Source organism: Watersipora subatra, chromosome 3, assembly GCF_963576615.1.
Source record: "Watersipora subatra chromosome 3, tzWatSuba1.1, whole genome shotgun sequence".
Lineage (NCBI taxonomy): Eukaryota > Metazoa > Bryozoa > Gymnolaemata > Cheilostomatida > Watersiporidae > Watersipora > Watersipora subatra.
The window spans coordinates 69,900,405-69,919,940 of NC_088710.1; the positions used below are offsets into that span (position 1 = coordinate 69,900,405).

Sequence of the window (19,536 nt, forward strand, 5' to 3'; positions counted from 1 at the left end):
ACACTAGTTTTAGATCTGGGCTTGTGAAAGCATGATATTTAATTATCTTAATATTGGCTGGTACTACTTCTGCTAGAACCTTGGGTGATAGAGCTGGGTCCTACAAGATGAGTAAAACAAACGGGCTAAAAGAGCGGAACTGGCAAGAGGTGCCTGAGGCTAAAACGTTTGATGCACCTCAATGAACAGCTTATCGATTATAATTAAAGATATCATCATTGGTAGAATTCCAAAAGTTAATTATTAAACTTTTATTGCGCTTCGCATCAGATTAGTAATACTGATCTATGAAGTGAAACAAATTATAGCCAATCATCAAAACAATGTATGGAAGTGGAATTTGTCAGAATGAAGCATCATGAAGATTTACTGAGAGGAAGTCATCGGAGACAACAGCGATTGAAGATAGTATTTGATGGAAGTCACTCATTACCCAATGGTGACACGAAGCTCACTCACACAAGCTTTTTGTGAGGAGGCTCTGTTTATTAGGTCAGTCTGCCTATGACACTGATGTGCTAATATCTGAGGAGTTGATGTTGCAACGTATCTATCCCTACTAGTATGTATCTACTGGCAGCTCAATATTCACACTAGTGAGTCGTAATTCAGAACAAAGTAGCAGCTCACCTTAGGATCATTAGCAGCAGTGGCTACCGAATGGAACAGTGAATCTTTAAACTAGATCAATAAACTATCAAATCATTAAACTTAGCTGTCTTAGCTTGTCTAAATGTGAATATCAGACAATCTTCAAGTGAGGCTATAAACCTCAAAAGCATTTCGAAGACAAAATTTATCAAGTGGGTCAGCTACAAATTTATAACAAGTGTATGTATCGCTGTAGTGTATGACATGTGCATGTATTGTTGTAGTGTGTACCATGTGTATGTATCGCTGTAGTGTATAATAAGTGTATGTATCGCTGTAGTATATAACAAGTGTATGTATCACTGTGGTGTATAACAAGTGTATGTATCGCTGTAGTGTATAACAAGTGTATGTATCGCTGTAGTGTATAACAAGTGTATGTATCGCTGTAGTGTATAACAAGTGTATGTATTGCTGTAGTGTATAACAGGTGAATGTATCGTTGTACTGTGTAACATGTGTATGTACCGTTGTAGTGTATAATAAGTGTATGTATTATTGTAGTGTAAAACAAGGGTATGTATCGCTGTAGTGTATATAACAAGTGTATGTATCGCTGTAGTGTAGAACGAGTGTATGTATCGCCGTAGTGTATAACAGGTGTACCATTGTAATGTATAAAAAGTGTCGCTGTAGTATGTAACACGTATATGACGGAGTTATGTAAAAAGTATATCCCTGTGTTATGTAACTAGTGTATCACCATAGTAACAAGTGCATCACCACAGCATGCATTTCTTTATTTTGGCAAAGGTAGTTAATCTGACGAATGAAGATGAAGTTATTTTAACTACCAGAACTAGCCAAAAGTAGAGGAGATAATTATTTTATCCAGGGTCAGAATATGTGATAATTGATCTGCAGTTGTTAGTCTCAATATGGAGAAAGCTTACTAAAGGAATGCGCTGTATCTGTAGGTTCTGAAGACACTCAGGGGGCATTTAAACAAGAGCTGACACGCTTTAGCTATATGTCTAGGCATTGGCCAATTGCCACTATTTCACATACATATAATTGCAATTATACTATTATACAGAAACGTCTTGTCGAAAGGAACTTTGATACTAGTTTGTTTTTCTTCTACGTTTATTCAGACTTCCAATTCATGATACAACAAATGAATGAGCTGTGAACACTACAACGCGTTTACAAACGATATAAAGTAAGTGTACTACAAGATATTGATCAAACGTTTATTAAAACATTAATTAAATTTAATTATAAAACTACACAACAGGAAGCAGAATAAACTCTTATCTTGGGCATGAGTATTATTCTTGCCCACATCAAAAAATAGTTGATTGTGTGTAAAATATGGGAAGCGGTCTGGCACATTCATCTATTCAGGTAGTATGAAGTAGAGTAAATTTTATAGCTAGGGTGACTTGGGTACACTTGATCCTGTCACCTTATTTTATAGTAGACTACTTTCATCTCTCCTGATGTAATCAACTATTTTTGCACTTATTTTTCTCCCCAGACAACATGTATAATACAGAGAAAACTTCATGATATAATTGCTTGAATATAAAACAGATATATTAGTACCATCTTAAAAATAACTCGAATAACTTAAAAAAGACAAACACAAACTAAATGTGAATTTTAGTAAAATAAAATATTCACACTTAGAAATCTTTGCCAGATCTGTACATTTTGAATTGCACACCCTTCGAAAGCCTCTCCCCAACCAGCAGGTGTCCATATGGGCTCTGCGCACACAGTATTGGTCTTGTAGCATCTTTCACCATAAGGGCGCGGGTCATATCTTTCTTAACAGCGATAACACTGCTCTTGTAGTAAGCAGTAGCAAGCGCGAACCCTGTTTTCTTATCTATGGTAAGGCAAGCAGGGTGATTACTGTTCTCTGGATAACCGTATATGAAAGCAATAGAATTATCTGTGGTAAATCCAATAATCCTTGCCGCATCTGACACCAGAACTAGCTTGCCGAGTAGAATTATGTGGGCTGGACTCGTCAACGTGCCCTCGCCCAACTTCCTCACAAGCTTATTTTTCTTGTCAAATACGTATATGCAGCCATCAGTCTTGCTGCATACAAACACATAATGTGATGAGCTAACGGCTACACCACAGGGTGATGGCACCGGACCATATTGTTTTACTTGTATTCCAATATGTGTGAACTCTTGAACGCAATCATTCTTGTGATCGGAAATAAAAATGTTACCATTGTGATGCGCATGAATACCCCAAGGTTCTTCTATCTTATCCAAGTAAAGACGTTCCATAAAATGTCCGTTCGTATCGTAAAGCTGTACGGAGTGACGCGATGTCAAGATGACGTTGCAGTCATTATCGAACTTCACATCTCTTATTCTGTGGTGTTTAACAAAGCTGAGATAATGCTTTTTCTTTACCCAACTCTCAGAGTAAACATCTGTGCTACTAACGTGTGATAGAGCGATCATAGCATTGATGGGAGTTTGCTCACCGACATTTCTTTCAGCAGCTTGTCGAGATGGTGGACTCTTGGCAATACAATCACGCGATTTCGTTGATTGTCTTGACTTTCCTTTGGTGTCCTTTTCAGTCTTAATACTTAAGGAGCGTGACACGTTTCTGTTAATGTCTGGTGTAGAGGGAGTAGAAGATGATGGCGACTCAGAAGGAGACTGCAGATCAGCCGTCTGTGAGATGCCCATTAAGCTATCTATAGAGAGCTGATGTTGTAGAGGCACTGGAGGAGCTCTAACATCTACCGAGTCAACTTGTTGCAAACCGATAGAGCCACTATTGGCTACTTGTGATGACGTAAACCCATTTCCAAAGTTAAGAACTAAGGTAACATTCTTCTCTGGAGCTTGTATGGTGACATTACCAGAGTTGTGAGATGGTAAGTCTGGTGAAGCAAAAGTAAGCTGTTCAAACCGTCGTCGAGCATCAGCAACGCTGTTAGCCATTGCTTGTTATATGACAAATATGATAATAAAATCCGACAGGTCAAGACTTCATAACCTCGCTGATTTACGAACCAGCCTAAACTGATGATGAGGGGTGACAGACGAGTGCAGGTAAGCTCGTTATCCAATCAAACCATGACTACCGTTGGTTTCAGATCACGAAACCCCTACTGGTAGAAAAATCTTGGTTACCATGACAACTGGTAAGTTGAGCCCGCCTAATATTGCTCATATCGAGTCTTAATTAGAGAGTCGGCCTTGAACAAAATGTTCTGAACTTGATAGCTTAACATTTTTCCCCAAACAAACCAAGCGTTATGTAAAGATCAAAAAAGTGCAAAACAAACTATTCAAGTGTGCACTTAGTCTTCTAGCTTTTCAAAAACATTTCACGTAAACGTTTAGCCCTATAAATCAAATGACATCTTCACTTTGACTGATTCCGCTTGTCAGCCTTGTCAGGAGCTAAATGAACATTTCAACTCCAGAGCACACCTGTTAACTAATATTCAGATATTTAAACAACAAACAAATACACTCTCCGCCAGATAATAATGTGTGCTGTGGGAAAAATAAATTTTAGTAAAAAGTAAACAACAAAAATATTAGCCTACTGCAATTTTACGCCGTCATCCGAAATGAAACTTTGGGCAATGCAAAAAACACTTCAGGTCAGCCTGTATTGTGGTTTTATAAGATGCATCATGAAATCATAACAAAATAAAATATGTCTCTTTGTACAAGAAAATTAAGAAACAATTTTCATTTTAAAAAATTAATAAAAATGAATGAAGGGCCATAACTAAGAGAACGCTACATACAAATTAAAATTCTACATAGCAGGATGGTTAGATAGCTAGCAGTTTTATGACTGGTCAATTCTCACAAGGAAACTGTTGCTGATGCTAAGTTGTAATGCTAACCAGAGTGTTACATTCTGCCTTCTGGTTAGCATTACAAGATCACCATGTGGTTGTTCTCCTTGCATAAAACAAGCTATGTTGCAAAAGCAAATAGGGAATTACCCTAATAGCTATACCTGCTTCCATGGAGCAAACAGACGTGTAGTTTGATCAGAACTTGTACTAATGACAAATTCACCATCGGGATCCCAAGCTACATCTGTGACTTCACCAAAGTGCCCACCAACAGCCACTCCCCGGGACCACTGCTCACCATCCTGTAACAAATTGCTATACCCTGTAAGGATTGTGTAAAAATTACCGCCCATCAGCTAAGAATTGCCTTCATCAATGGTGAACAATCCATCAAATTTTGAAGTCCAACTGCAGGCATTCATCTTTATTCTACAGCTGTTGATTAGGTGAATTCCAAGCAGCCGTGTGAACACAGACAGAATTGAAATAGCAGACAGTGTGCAGACCAGGTTAGCTTGGTTGGTAAAGTACAGCTCAAAAGATGAAAATAGCAGACAGTGTACAGACCAGGTTAGCTTGGTTGGTAAAGTACAGCTCAAAAGATGAAAATAGCAGACAGTGTACAGACCAGGTTAGCTTGGTTGGTAAAGTACAGCTCAAAAGATGAAAATAGCAGACAGTGTATAGACCAGGTTAGCTTGGTTGGTAAAGTACAGCTCAAAAGATGAAAATAGCAGACAGTGTACAGACCAGGTTAGCTTAGTTGGTAAAGTACAGAGCAAAAGATGAAAATAGGAAAAAAAAATTTTCACGTAAAGCAGGCTAAAAAAAAAGCTAAAAATACTTATTAAAACACAATATATAGCTTTGAAAAGGTGGTATACACTTAAAATAAGAAAATGTATGCTTATTGCAAAAAAATGTACAATTGTAACAAAACAAGATACACATATGTCAAGTAAATGTACATTAAAGCCAGCAGAGAGAGAATTCATAATTGTGACTATATGAGAAAATGTAGGTTTCCATCTGAGAGCTAATGTCCATTCAGACTAGTGTTGGGCCGGTATTTGGTTATCCGCTCTTACCGACACCGAGGGATTCTCGGTATCCGAGGAAACCAATCATTTTCGGTGACAGCTAGTTATCCGCGGCCGGTTTGATATGATCGGTATTTATCCGTAAAAGCCTATTGGTAAATGGTTATTCGGATATCCGAATAGATTTTTGTTGCGCGAGAAAATCTTCGATTGTTATTGGTTAATTGCAAAAACGCCTCTTTGAAGAACATGCTAATCTCAGCGCGCATTGGCGAATGATTTCAACGAACAACCCACGTCTGCTTATAATTATGTGATTACATTACCTGATTACAATATGTGATAGTAAGATTTCTGTAAACTGTTTCAGTATATTTAACAAAAAGAGCCCCTCGCCATTATCTATCTGTTCTCTATTATACATAACGTTTGTATCAATAACTATATTTTTTAATAGAATAAACAATAAACACATCTATCATGAAACTTATATTTCCATCTTTCTTTTCTTTTTTGGCTTGCTAAAACAAGGAGTCTCCTTGCCGTAACAATATACTGCTGACTAAAGAATGTTTTTTGCACAAGCTACTAAATGTTATTCCAAACTTTTGATTAGGTTTCTGGTTAGTTCTCTAGTTAAAATATTGGGTTCAGTCATTGAGTGAGTAAAAAGCTTGTAGTTTCTGTCTGAAGTATTCCTCACGGGTAGGAAATGGTCTCTATCAACCTCCAAGCATAGATATGTGTTAAGAGGATTTCTGGAGTCAGATTGCAGAAACGGGTGGATCCTATAATCAGTGTACTCAAACAGGGTGGGTTGATGCCGTAACCTAGCTTTTTAGTAACAGAAGTTGGAGATATTTAGTCCGATTTAGAATGATAGAGATGAGTGTCTCAAAACGCATTTTTATCTAAGTTTAGCCTTCAAAATCTTCTCAGTCTTTATGAAAGGTAGATAACACATTAAAACAATTTAAAAGCTCAAAAAAGTGTGATTTTATCACAGGCTAGCGTTGTTATCGCGCTTTTTTGAGCTCATTTTTCTCGGCGTTCAGTCCATTAAGCAGTCTGTAACAAGCTACGAGCCATTTTAAACAGGTTATCTATCTTTCAAAAATACTGAGATTATTTTCAGGCTGGATTTAGAGAATAATGGGTTTTAAGACACCCACCGCTATCGTTTTAAATCGGACTAAACATTCCCAAATTCCGTTTCTACAAAAGCTAGGACACGTCACATTTCTATGGGCGGAGCTTGTTGTGCCGACCGTGTTGTTTTTGAGACGGAAATTAAAACGCTGTAAAAAAGCCTTTATGAATTTGAAAGTTAGTAGAGCAATCTTTATTTTGAGTACAAAATCGGAATCAGCGTGTCTGATTTGCCTAATAACAATGATAAAAGTTGTTAGTGACAGTTATGGTTTAAAGTTTAAACCATTAAACTTAAAACCATTTCAAGTTTAAACACACACTGAAAACCATATACCGAACAACAATACCGAACTTTCTTAGTTAGCAAAGGATACCGAAGATGGTAAATACCGAGGATACCGATACCGGGAAAACCGATAAAAAGTGCAAGGATATCCAATCCGGCACTAAATTAAATACCGGCCCAACACTAATTCAGACTCGCAAGAAGAAATATGATTTTATTAAGATGTATTATTAAATTTAATGTACAATTGCTTTGTGTTTTGGGAAAGTAGGTTGTACACTGGTCCATGGGGCGACGATGCTGTTCCATCTATATTGTAAGTAAAACATTGAAATCGTAACACAACCAACAAACAGCATAATACTGCTCAGTTATAAGTTACGTATGAAAGAGATAGATTTAACATATTTTTAGCTTCAGTAATTATGAATGACTTTCATTAACTTGGTATCATTGTAACACACAACTGTTATACTAGTGATGATGATGAATAGCTAAATTGCGACATAGCAAAATCAGATGCTGGAAAAGGAATAATAACAATAATAAAATAATTACTCTCTTAGTCGTCATATCATATCATACATCATATCATATATCATATCATATATCATACATACGGATTGAGTAGAACGGTTCCAGACAGTAAATGCTCCCTGATATCCATGTGCAAGAATTGTGTTGCCATCAGGACCAAACTGACAGCCATATAGTCCTAATGTGTTGCCTCCTACTTCCCCAACCCTTAGCTTCTCCTCCCAAACACCTATGAGACAGACGGCAGCGTAACTCTGACAACCGACAAAAAGTGCAAATGAACTGACAATGAGGGAATAATCATTAAAACAGAATAGATCACATACCGGTCTCCTTATCTGGCTCCCAGATGATCATGGTCTTGTCCATAGACGCAGTAAGCATTCTCATTGGTTGATGGCATGCACCTTGAGTGTCTGTAAGAGGCGGATGCCAGTGAACTCCGTACACCCAGCCTTGGTGGCCATAAAGGACAGTTTCCACAACAAGAGAATATTTGTGAATGTTACCTGCAGCATGGACAAAAATATTTACGCAATTGGTTCAACAGTTGAATGTTCACGTACAGACATGCTGATACGGGTGCCCTAAGACTAGTTCTTCCTTTAAAGACTAGTTTTGCGTGATTCAAATCGTAGTAGCAAATTTTGCTTTGTCTCAGCAAACCACACCAAGGAGAACTGCAATATAAAGTATGACATATAAGTGGGTCATCATAGCCAGGCAGATCTGCACTCTAGGGTATGTTGCTATGTTGTGTCTAAACATATTCCTTATTGCTTCATTAGCGAGCATTTAAAGCCTAATGGTGTCATGCAAGCTGCATGCAAGCGATGGCACTTCGGCAATTCATGCTTATTGTCAACAGATAACAAATCTATAAGAACACAAAACAAATACTATTAGCTGTGCATGCGAACTAAATCTTTGCCAAGGTTTTAACAAGAGGAAATAACTGCAAAGTTGACCATTCACTAATCTGTGGAGCAGTAATTAGCTATGACTAGTAACAAGGAACTCAGAGCTCACCGTCTGCTGCGACTGAAACCAGCCGTTCCTTGAGTTTAATCTTATCTGTCGGCTTTTCTGAAGCTTCGAATGGGGCGATTCTCCAGAGCCTCACAAAGCAGTCCTGAGAACAGCTGGCCAACAGCACATCCCCTCGGTCTACAAACAAGCCAACAGCATATCAGCCCTGTCTACAGACAAGCCAACAGCACATCAGAACTGTCTACAGACAAGCCAACAGCACATCCCCTCAGTCTACAAACAAGCCAACAGCACATCACCCCTGTCTGCAAACAAGCCAACAGCACATCAGCCCTGTCTACAGACAAGCCAACAGCACATCAGCCCTGCCTACAAACAAGCCAACAGCACATCAGCCCTGTATACAAACAAGCCAACAGCACATTACCCCTGTCTACAAACAAGCCAACAGCACATCACCCCTGTCTGCAAACAAGCCAACAGCACATCAGCCCTGTCTACAGACAAGCCAACAACACATCAGCCCTGTCTACAAACAAGCCAACAGCACATCAGCCCTGTATACAGACAAGCCAACAGCACATCAGCCCTGTCTACAAACAAGCCAACAGCACATCAGCCCTGTATACAGACAAGCCAACAGCACATCAGCCCTGTCTACAGACAAGCCAACAGCACATCAGCCCTGTCTACAGACAAGCCAACAGCACATCAGCCCTGTCTACAAACAAGCCAACAGCACATCAGCCCTGTATACAAACAAGCCAACAGCACATCACCCCTGTCTACAAACAAGCCAACAGCACATCACCCCTGTCTGCAAACAAGCCAACAGCACATCAGCCCTGTCTACAGACAAGCCAACAGCACATCAGCCCTGTCTACAAACAAGCCAACAGCACATCAGCCCTGTATACAGACAAGCCAACAGCACATCAGCCCTGTCTACAAACAAGCCAACAGCACATCAGCCCTGTATACAGACAAGCCAACAGCACATCAGCCCTGTCTACAGACAAGCCAACAGCACATCAGCCCTGTATACAAACAAGCCAACAGCACATCAGCCCTGTATACAGACAAGCCAACAGCACATCAGCCCTGTCTACAAACAAGCCAACAGCACATCAGCCCTGTATACAGACAAGCCAACAGCACATCAGCCCTGTCTACAAACAAGCCAACAGCACATCAGCCCTGTCTACAGACAAGCCAACAGCACATCAGCCCTGTCTACAGACAAGCCAACAGCACATCAGCCCTGTCTACAAACAAGCCAACAGCACATCACCCCTGTCTATAGACAAGCCAACAGCATATCAGCCCTGCATACAAACAAGCCAACAGTACATCACCTCTGCCTACAAACAAGCCAACAGCGCATCACCCCTGTCTACAGACAAGCCAACAGCACATCAGCCCTGTCTACAATACTCTAACACATTGAATGTTTCTCAATGACTTAAAATACGGGTCATGAACTGATAGCATACTTGATTACTTAACATATATAATTTGAATCAAGCCACATTTTAAGACTACAAATGAAAAATGAACAGAGAGAAAATGTTTGGAATATGAGAGTTATTACTCAAAATCAGTTGGAGTCATGTTTGGGGAACACAAAAACTATACAATAGGCAGGTAGTAGATAGTGAAAGACTACCGGTGGAGCCACAAAAGCCGTCCAAAGTACTCAGTATTCTCAGAAAGAGCTTGTATAGACAGGGTGAAGTATTAGGGAGTAAACCCATTGCTGAAAGATGGGTGTAGCCGTGGAAACAAGCGGAAGAGCAATGAGCCAGAGACTGAGCTGTGTGGTTGCGATCAATGCATGAACCCGGATAATCCCTTGCTGATACGTAAAGGCATTATGATTGAGAGTGAGTAGAAGTACAATATCTACTGACTTGTCCTGAGCTCTGATTGACGACCGACTAGAAGGCAGATACAGCAATCGAGTTAAGCTCGGCTAAGCCATAATAAGAAATATAATCTCACACTTATTGTTGAAAAGCCGTGTCTATAAAGGATATACTCCAGTAGAATGTTTGACACTGTGTGATATTACGCTTCAGCTTTAAAAAATATCTTCTATAGAAAGATTATTTCCCAATATATGTTAGATTATGTTTTCAGGACTCAGCTAGAGGCGCCAGAGCAGTTTGCAGAGAAGTTGTAAGTAATAAAATGGATGCATTTATTATTGATTCGAAACGGGATGCGCTCATATTATATGATATCTATTCAAACCATACCATCAATGGTGAACTCAAGGCCTCGTATCCAGTCCTCATGACCAGGCAGAGATATGACTTTTTCAAACTGCAACAGGAATAAAGGAGACGAGGAGTCATTAGTTAGGACAATTTAAGAGACAACACCGAAGATTATTAGAATGAACTAGTCTGCTAGAGTGCAGCCCTTCCTATCCATTGACATGGCTCTTTGTGAGAGGTCTAAACAGGAAATAGCTGTCTCCACTGTATTATATCGTTTCCTAGACATCCAATTATAATTCCCTCCACCAAACATCTATGAGTGTCAAATTAGTTGAAGCAGCTGAAGGTGCGCTTGTGACGTAATTTAACGCTTCATTCATTCAGCGCTGGTACAGATAGATTACCTCTCAAGAATCTGTACATGAATAGGTTGAGAGTTGAATAAATCCATTAGCACTACTCTTTCCAGTGTGCTCTTGATAAGAACATACATTGCGCAATAGCAGCATTAAATATGTGAAGTTTGAAGTATGAATATGCATGTATGGCACCGAATGTCATTAGATGTAGCTCTGCTAATTACATTCAGTAATGGAGTCCAAACCACTCTGGTGCAGCAGCAACCAACACAGGGGCATTATTATAGGTGTATGTTGAGATATGTTATGACTGTTGAGAACATTTATTGACACGACTGTGGATGGACACCATGAAAATAAAATATTTGAAAAATGGAGGATAAGGTTTTGGAGTTGTTTGCTTGATAATAAACTCCCATCCTACATACGTACCTACCTACTTGCATAAATACATACGTACCTACCTGCATACATAAATACATACGTACCTACCTGCATACATGAATAAGTACGTACTACGTACCTATCTACATACATGCACCTTGCTTAAGACATCACCATTTATACCATTGTTTCATTCTACATTAGAATTGGACGATGATTAGGATTTTATAGTTTGTGGAATTCTACAGTAAAAACAACAATTGTAGCTACGATCCACCACTGACTCACCAAGACCTTTGTTGACCTTACTAACGCTTGAGCAGCTGTTGCTTCTCGTATTTCACAAGCAGTTATAATAAAGAAATCAATGGCCAGAAGATTGAACTGAGAAGACATCAAAGCTATTTCATAGAGGATTACAACTCTAAGATGGAAAGTCTTAAAAATTCTCTAGATATAATAGAATTGAACCTCGATTATTACGGTATCTTCTCCATCCTGGGTGTAAAAAACATATTTTTGTGCAAAAAAGGGATATTTTAACGCACACAAGACAATGTCTAATTACGTGCTGGTAGATTAGCTGGCCCATGTTTTTTCAGTAAAATTACATATAGAACAATTTTCATCTTCTCTAGCTCTTAAGAAATATATATGAAAACTGTATTTTTTTGCATGGCAAACAATAATCAGTACTTTCAAAGCTTATCTAGCATGAACACCCAACGTTAAAGGTTGACTTGCAACAAAATTCACATTGCAGTTATTTGATATCAAAAGATTCACCATGTCTTACTCTGTTGTGTTGTAGGTGCCAAATATGTGGGAATGTGATTACAAGCTCTTAAAAGCTCAAAAACGAACAGTTAATCGCAGCCACACAAGACCGCCGTAGTTTGGATTCTCTTTTCAAAACGGCTCAAATGTGACGTAATTGTGAAAAATGGTTTCTGTTTACACTTTCATGCAACCTTATTTGTCGAAATATTTTCACAAATATACTTCACGCATTCAATAAAACCATGTCTATTGTTCTTACGCGTCTGTTTATCGTCATTGTAAATGCTGTCACTTTTAGCTGTGATATCTTATAACTTGCCGTAAAAAATCATTTAATTTTTTAGCCTTACCTTGAAGGAGTACATATCATTGTCTGATAATCATGACGAGCCTGTTGGTCACCTGTGATAATCGAAAAGTGCTGCCAAAATTATTTGCGAAGTATTGGGTCACATGATCATATTACGACTTGCCAATTAGACCAGGCCGAAACAAAACTGTAAAGTAGCGAGCATCTATATTTGATACGGGGTCTTCGGTGAAACCCGAAGTGTTTGTCATAAATCAGTGCTACGATAAGCTTTACATTGAGCTTTCTATTAGCCTTTCAATTCCCGTGACAAGACAATAAATAAATTTAATGGCTACGTCAAAGAATAAAGAGATTCCAGTCTACGGAAGCTTTTCGTTTTTGAGCTTTTAAGAGCTTGTAATCCCATTTCCACATATTTTGCACCTACAACACAACAGAGTAAGACATGGTGAATCTTTTGATATCAAATAACTGCAATGTGAATTTTGTTGCAAGTCAACCTTTAACGTTCACGCCTTTCCACCTATATATATATATAAATCTCAAAGTTTGTCGTCGTCTGTACAGATGTCTGCCTGTCCAGTTATAGCTATTAAAATCTTGGAATGAACAGCTCTCATCATGCTGGCTTTGAACTCACGGAGATTGTAACTGCAAGTTTCAAACCACGCATTTAACCACTGAGCTATACAGTCCTTATTAGCTTTCTGTCGCTCTTATCATATACCGTATCCCGCTTGCACATGCTAAATGCGTACTTTTGATTATTAACTAATATTACCTTTTGCATTTGTTATTTTTGAAATTGTTTAAAAACCAATTTTTTGCTACCATTACCTATTTTTTTAATTTGTAATTTTTAAATGTGTCGGTACACTTCTATTTCCAGTTTTTCGTACGACCAATCGGTAAAAGCAAAGACTTTTTAAGCAGGCAATTGTATTATCTTGAGTACGAATAGCCTCTACATTGTCTCACCGTTCGGTCAGACAAAGTACCAGATAAAGACAGTCCGATATCTCATCTTTACATTTGTACCAGGATCGAGAGGTACCAGTATCATCATATTCTAAGTTTTGATGGATAGCTTCTGCTGGAACAGTAATTTTTTTATACACACAAACTTCTATGCACGAATTGTTATTATTCATTCAACATATTCAGGATTTTTATTTTGTTTTCTCAGTTCATATTAATTGTATCATTACTGGATCATCCTTTATCGTAGGCCTAATCGTAGCAAAACAGACTTAATTTAGCTATTACATGTATTACAATAATTATTGCTAATTATTGCACATTTACATTTAAACACTTTTATAGTTGTTTAATTTTGTTTTTTAATTTATTTGACCTGCACAAAACATTTTCCTAATGATATGAAGTTTGAAAGTTACAATTGTTTGACAAAGTTTGAAAACCTTTAGCGCTACATATGTTTTATTTTTAATCTTAAATTATTTAAACTGAACAAAACCCTTTTGCATGATATGAAGTTTGAAAGTTAGAATGGTAACTGTTGTTATATGTTAAATAAAAATAATTTAGTAGTCTGTCAGAAAGTGCTCTCCAGAAAATGTTACAATCTAAAACTGATAATCAAAAGAAAAGAATGAAAAAGTTAGAGTTATGCTCACCTGGTCATTTTGCCACGCAAAGATGTGTATTTTCATGTCATCACCTGCACAAGCCATGAGGGGAACTACAAACAGCCATGATTATTTTAGGCTTATCTGATATTTCTCCAAAAACATGTGCAAAAAGAGGCAACTCCAGATAACATGTGATCCAAAAGAACAAGAATTAATTTTAACAAAAACAGAATGAGATGGCTATAATTAATAAAAACAAATATGGTAAAATTTATAAAAACACTAGAGCAGACAAAGTTGGTCAAATATCTCAATTTGTCGAAAAGGGATCTGCTAATTAAAGAAAGCTGTCCTCAAGGAACAACAGAAAAAACTTATGTTGCCATCAAAAACACTGAATGCAAAGATATGCCCCATGGACTGCTTTAGCTTTCAACCTACTGTAATTGCTAGGCAAATGGCTGTGAATAATAGATAGGAAAGACAGCTTGAAAACCAAAAGCAACAATAGGACCTGAAATATCTAGCAGTTTATTCCCTCATCATCATTATCATCATTTTTTTTTACTAATCCATTTCTCAAAATAAATCAAGTCATCGTGAGTCTTTAATTTAATGAAGAAAAAAGCAAAGCGCAAATGTACATATCAAACTAAGGGAGAGGTTCATTCCCAACTACCTTCACATACACGTACGCTGACCGTAAATCAATGTAAATTACAGAAATTGTACTTGTGCTGGCAGCTTTAACCAATTGGCATTGCTCAACTTTTTTCTAAGTTTTTGTGAGATTCCAATAATAAAATATCACATACTTTTACCGCATTGCCGCTTTCTACAAACAATCATAATTGGCTGATGGTAACTTGTTTATCAATTAATAAACTTGTTCCCTAGCCAGACTTCAAACTATAGTCGAATGGATATGCAGGTGATAAAAACCTTCAATGATCGAGTTTCCTGAAAACGCTGTTACGTCGACAAGCATAACACAGTGCAAACAAAGTAACCAAAAATGCTAACAAAGATGATAAATGTGTGCAGCTTTTAGATTAAAAAATAAAAACACTGTTAACTAAAAAACATTAGCAGGGATTCAGTACCTCCAATATCTGGTAAAGCAATCATGTGAATGGAGAGGACAAATCCCGTTCCAAACCTGATGGTTTGTACAGCTTTGCTGTATCCTGTAACATAGAAAGACATGATTAACATTTTTTAAAGTGTAAAAATATTTTATGATACTATTAAACATCTACTTAAAAGCATAACACAAATGATTTACAACTCATTCTTTGTAAGCCATAAACAACCTTCACAATGCACCAACCTTTGGTAACACGGTACACGCGAACGAGTGAGTCCCCCGCAGCGCTGACGATAAGGTACACATCTGGAGAAACAACAAGGCCATCGCAGCAAACTATACTAGCTTCAGAGTCTTTGAAACTATGCAGCACTTTGACCTAAACACCACGCAATACGAGCATAAGATTGTATTCATCAGCAGATAATAAATTACTGCTTCTACACTGTATGCCGGGAAGATCATATGACAGTAGCAACTTATTGTATCATCAAACAAGAACATTACATGAATGAGTAGTATAAAAATTCACACACAAAATATACCTGTATTTATTAACATTCTACATTAAATAGAAAGGTATACTTGCATGTTACAAACTATATATACTAACATGCTACAATAAATAAAAGGGTATACTTGTATATATTAATATGGTAGAAAAATGAAAAGGGATACTTGTATGTATTAACACGCAGCAATAAATGAAACCCACAATCACTGAATGCTAGAACCGACCAACTCATAGAATATAGGGCGTCGTCGACTTACGACTGTGCTACATTCCGAACGGCAGGTTGTAAACCAGTCTAAACATAAATTAAACCGTTAAATATAATATTATTTATATAACCCTTTAAACATAAAACAATACAAGATGCAACACAGAATCAAAATACAATTTATTTTTAAAGCAGTCTCCTCTTGGTTTGCTGCAGTGAACATTCTTATCGACAGTAGACTACAACGTATGCTAAAATCTTTTTACTATTACTGTAATTTGGATTCAAGCTACGTAAAATAATTGTAGATTTACTGTATTTGATATGTGACCAAAAATATCTGAGCAAATACAGAGAAAAAGGAAAAAAGATCAGTGTAAAAGAATTAAAGAAGGTCGTAAAGTCAGTTAGACATAAGTCGCATAGGTTGCAAGTTGGCGACAATCTCTTTTCGGTCAATTAAGTTGTCAAAAAGATTCGGAAAGCTACAGTGAAATAGAGTTGTCTGCTGTTTTGATCATATATTAATGAAATAGAAGGCAACTCTGAATTTTAAGGTTTTCATTGTCTTTTCAAAGAACAGGTCATGAATTCTCTTAAAACGAACATCACGATAAGGTAAATATTTTGCATCTATTACACACACATAGCGATCATGAGAAATTAGCAGAAATAGCAAATAAAAAAACTAGGCATGCGTCATTACATAGATACTTAGGGAATTAATATTCATATAGATGCTAAACTAGAGTTGGCTGAGACCACATATGAACAGATGAGTGCTTACAGCACATAATATACCAACCTCTGTATTGTTACCATTAGAGATACACTGACACAAGAGGAGACAACTATCCACTCCACCACCCAAAATTATAGCATATAGTATACCAACCTCTGTATTGTTACCATTAGAGATACACTGACACAAGAGGAGACATCTATCCACTCCACCACTCAGAATTATAACACATAGTATACCGATCTCTGTAGTGTTACCATTAGAGATACACTGACACAAGAGGAGACAACTATCCACTCCACCACTCAGAATTATAGCACATAGTATACCAATCTCTGTAGTGTTACCATTAGAGATACACTGACGCAAGTGGAGGCATCTATCCACTCCACCACTCAGAATTATAACACATAGTATACCAACCTCTGTAGTGTTACCATTAGAGATACACTGACACAAGTGGAGACATCTATCCACTCCACCACTCAGAAACATATCTGAAAAGGTTGAGTAACCTGTAGTAACATTGGAGAGCCATCGTACGCAGTTGACTTTGTCACTGTGCAACGCTTTGCTATAGAAAACCAGGTTTTGTGACTGTAAATCCAGACGCGCCTGTAAGAGCAATGACATGAGTCTATGTAAGCAATATTCAATTATTCGACTATTAAAAAAGAACCCTTTGATAATATCCTAACATTTGTCTATTGGCAGACACCAAATGACCACAATAGTGTAGATAATAAAATGTATTCAGCCAATGTTAAAACAAACCAACAGAATACTTACATTTACTTACTGTATAAAAGAAAATAAGCAAAAATGTCTCCCCTGAGAGACTGGCATATAAAATATTCCACATCATCTGTTCATGCGACAAGCAAGTTCTATAAAATAGATTCTTTAACAAAATTTTATGAAATTGATAAAATTAAATGCCACAAGGTGTTTTGTTACTGATGTACTGAGATGTAATAGCAAAAAGAAAGCTGTTCAGCTGGCTTCAGACAGCTGAGTTCTAACACATCTGTGACAATAAAATCTTTTTCATGATTCTAGTTCATTCTTCTTTGTTAGATATCCAATCAATGCTAACCTTTAAAAACAAAAATCTTTGGTACGAAAAAAACGAAAAAAAAAGAACTAAACTTTTAAAATCAGAAACTAAAATTCAAGAAACTGAACTAAAATACTTTTAGAAAGAGGAAACTATTGAGAGTAGTATATGTGAGATCATATATGATGGAGAATTGCTACTGCTGACTAAAGCTTGTCCTTACTATTCCATTTTAAATAGCATTAAGCCGCCTCAACTACTGCTATGGGTTGTAACCATTTTATGTTCAAAACCAAAGGCTGTAATCATAGCTCCTGTCTAAAAATATTAAATGATGAGAAACTCTAGCATACTGCTACGATATGCATCATGACTGTCTAAAAGATGCTTTCATTACAAGTATTTCATATCATGTATATACAACATTGACTGTTATTAGGATTCAGTTCAATATGTACAAGAATAACACCTGATAAATGCCTTTAGAAACTGTTACTACAAAAATGAATGAGGCTGATGTGACATGTTAACCAACCCCTACAGGTATTCTCTTGACAGCGTTGTGAGGCGTTAACAGCGCTTAAAATAATTCCAGTTACAAATTAATATCAGTACAAGCCAAACTAAATCACAACTTCCGAACGAATGGCAATTTTCGCATTTCGAAAACTGAAAGCAAGAAGAAATTTTCCACACTAGTTCAAAAGATAGTTTTTATTATCTTGAAGATTCCCACTATCTACTGATACATTTGCCAAAAGGCTAGGAAGTGTCAGCCTTGGTGACAAGATACATATAAATTTTTCCGCCTGATAAAGATATGCTATAATGTTCAATGGTAATAATATTACCGGTATGCATAATATTACATATATATATATATATATATATATGTAATATTATGCATACATATATATATAAATATATATGTATGCATATATATATATATACGAGGTCTGATCCAAAAGTTACCGGAATTGAGTTGTATACTCGTGCATATTCACACGATAGAAAAACCCATTGCAGGGTTGGCTGGGAAACACCTCTGGAGTGTTGTCACAAAATTTCAGGTCGCTATGACAATGCGTTCTCATGTGAGCTAACGATATGTCAAGGTCTGTTCGGTGCTTCGGTATTTAAAAAAAAATTTTTTTATCATCATGTCTAATAAACAGGAACAGCGCATTTGCATTAAATTTTGTGTGAAATTAGGAAAAACAAGGATATTACGACCTTTAAAATAAAGTTTTGATCATTCTTGAAAGCTTCCTTAAAATCGTTGCAAGCGTGCATCCTGAGCTCGTTTTGGTCATCAGTCAGCAAGCTTGGCACGAACTTTGCTGCGACTCGTTTAATCTGTTAAAAATTGTTTAAATTGTCAGTTAAAACTTTTTTGAACAGTTCCAAAGATAAGTCCAGTCTCTCAAAATATCTCTAATGGTTAAACGTCGATCTGGCATGACTAGTGACCTCACACGGTCAATTTACGAGCAGGTTCTTGCCGACGCTGGTCTGCCAGACCTCGCGTCATCTTCAGCGCTGTCTCTACCTTCACAAAAACGTTTGTACCACTCAAAAATTTGTGTTCTTTATAGACCAGCATCTTCAAAAGCAATAGTTAACATTTCAACTGTCTGAGTACTTGTTTTCCCTAATTTCGCACAAAATTTAATGCAAATACGCTGTTCCGATTGATTAGGCATGACGATGAATTTGTTAAAAAAAAAGACGGAAGCACCGGACAGACCTTGACATATCGTTAGCTCACATGAGAACGCATTGTCATAGCAACCTGAAATTTTGTGACAACACTCCAGACG

General features: G+C 37.2%; 2 protein-coding genes across 2 annotated transcripts in view; both read right to left on the reverse strand.

Moving 5' to 3' along the window:
* The window catches only part of LOC137389738 (elongator complex protein 2-like), a 44,130-nt gene that overhangs the window by 23,185 nt on the left and 1,409 nt on the right, over positions 1-19,536 (reverse strand). The window contains exons 2-10 of the mRNA XM_068075824.1: positions 17,083-17,274; positions 15,439-15,574; positions 15,212-15,295; positions 14,154-14,218; positions 10,717-10,783; positions 8,498-8,635; positions 7,795-7,977; positions 7,552-7,697; positions 4,615-4,755 (exon numbers count right to left, since the gene is read on the reverse strand). Of these exons, the coding sequence (XP_067931925.1) occupies positions 4,615-4,755; positions 7,552-7,697; positions 7,795-7,977; positions 8,498-8,635; positions 10,717-10,783; positions 14,154-14,218; positions 15,212-15,295; positions 15,439-15,574; positions 17,083-17,154 (1,032 nt within the window). The 5' untranslated portion in view covers positions 17,155-17,274. The remainder of the gene's footprint in view (positions 1-4,614; positions 4,756-7,551; positions 7,698-7,794; positions 7,978-8,497; positions 8,636-10,716; positions 10,784-14,153; positions 14,219-15,211; positions 15,296-15,438; positions 15,575-17,082; positions 17,275-19,536) is intronic.
* Positions 1,737-3,638, reverse strand: LOC137389740 (uncharacterized). Its single transcript, XM_068075825.1, has 2 exons — positions 3,427-3,638; positions 1,737-3,363 (listed from the first exon to the last, which is right to left on the reverse strand). The coding sequence occupies exons 1-2, from the start codon at positions 3,573-3,575 to the stop codon at positions 2,280-2,282; spliced, it is 1,233 nt and encodes a 410-aa protein (XP_067931926.1). The 5' UTR covers positions 3,576-3,638; the 3' UTR covers positions 1,737-2,279.

Coding starts and splice junctions, on each gene's coding strand:
- LOC137389740 (XM_068075825.1), bottom strand. CDS start 3,575: ATGGCTAACAGCGTTGCTGATGCTCGACGACGGTTTGAACAGCTTACT. Junction 3,364..3,426: donor AACTTTGGAAATGGGTTTAC/GTCATCACAAGT, acceptor GGTAGATGTTAG/AGCTCCTCCAGTGCCTCTAC.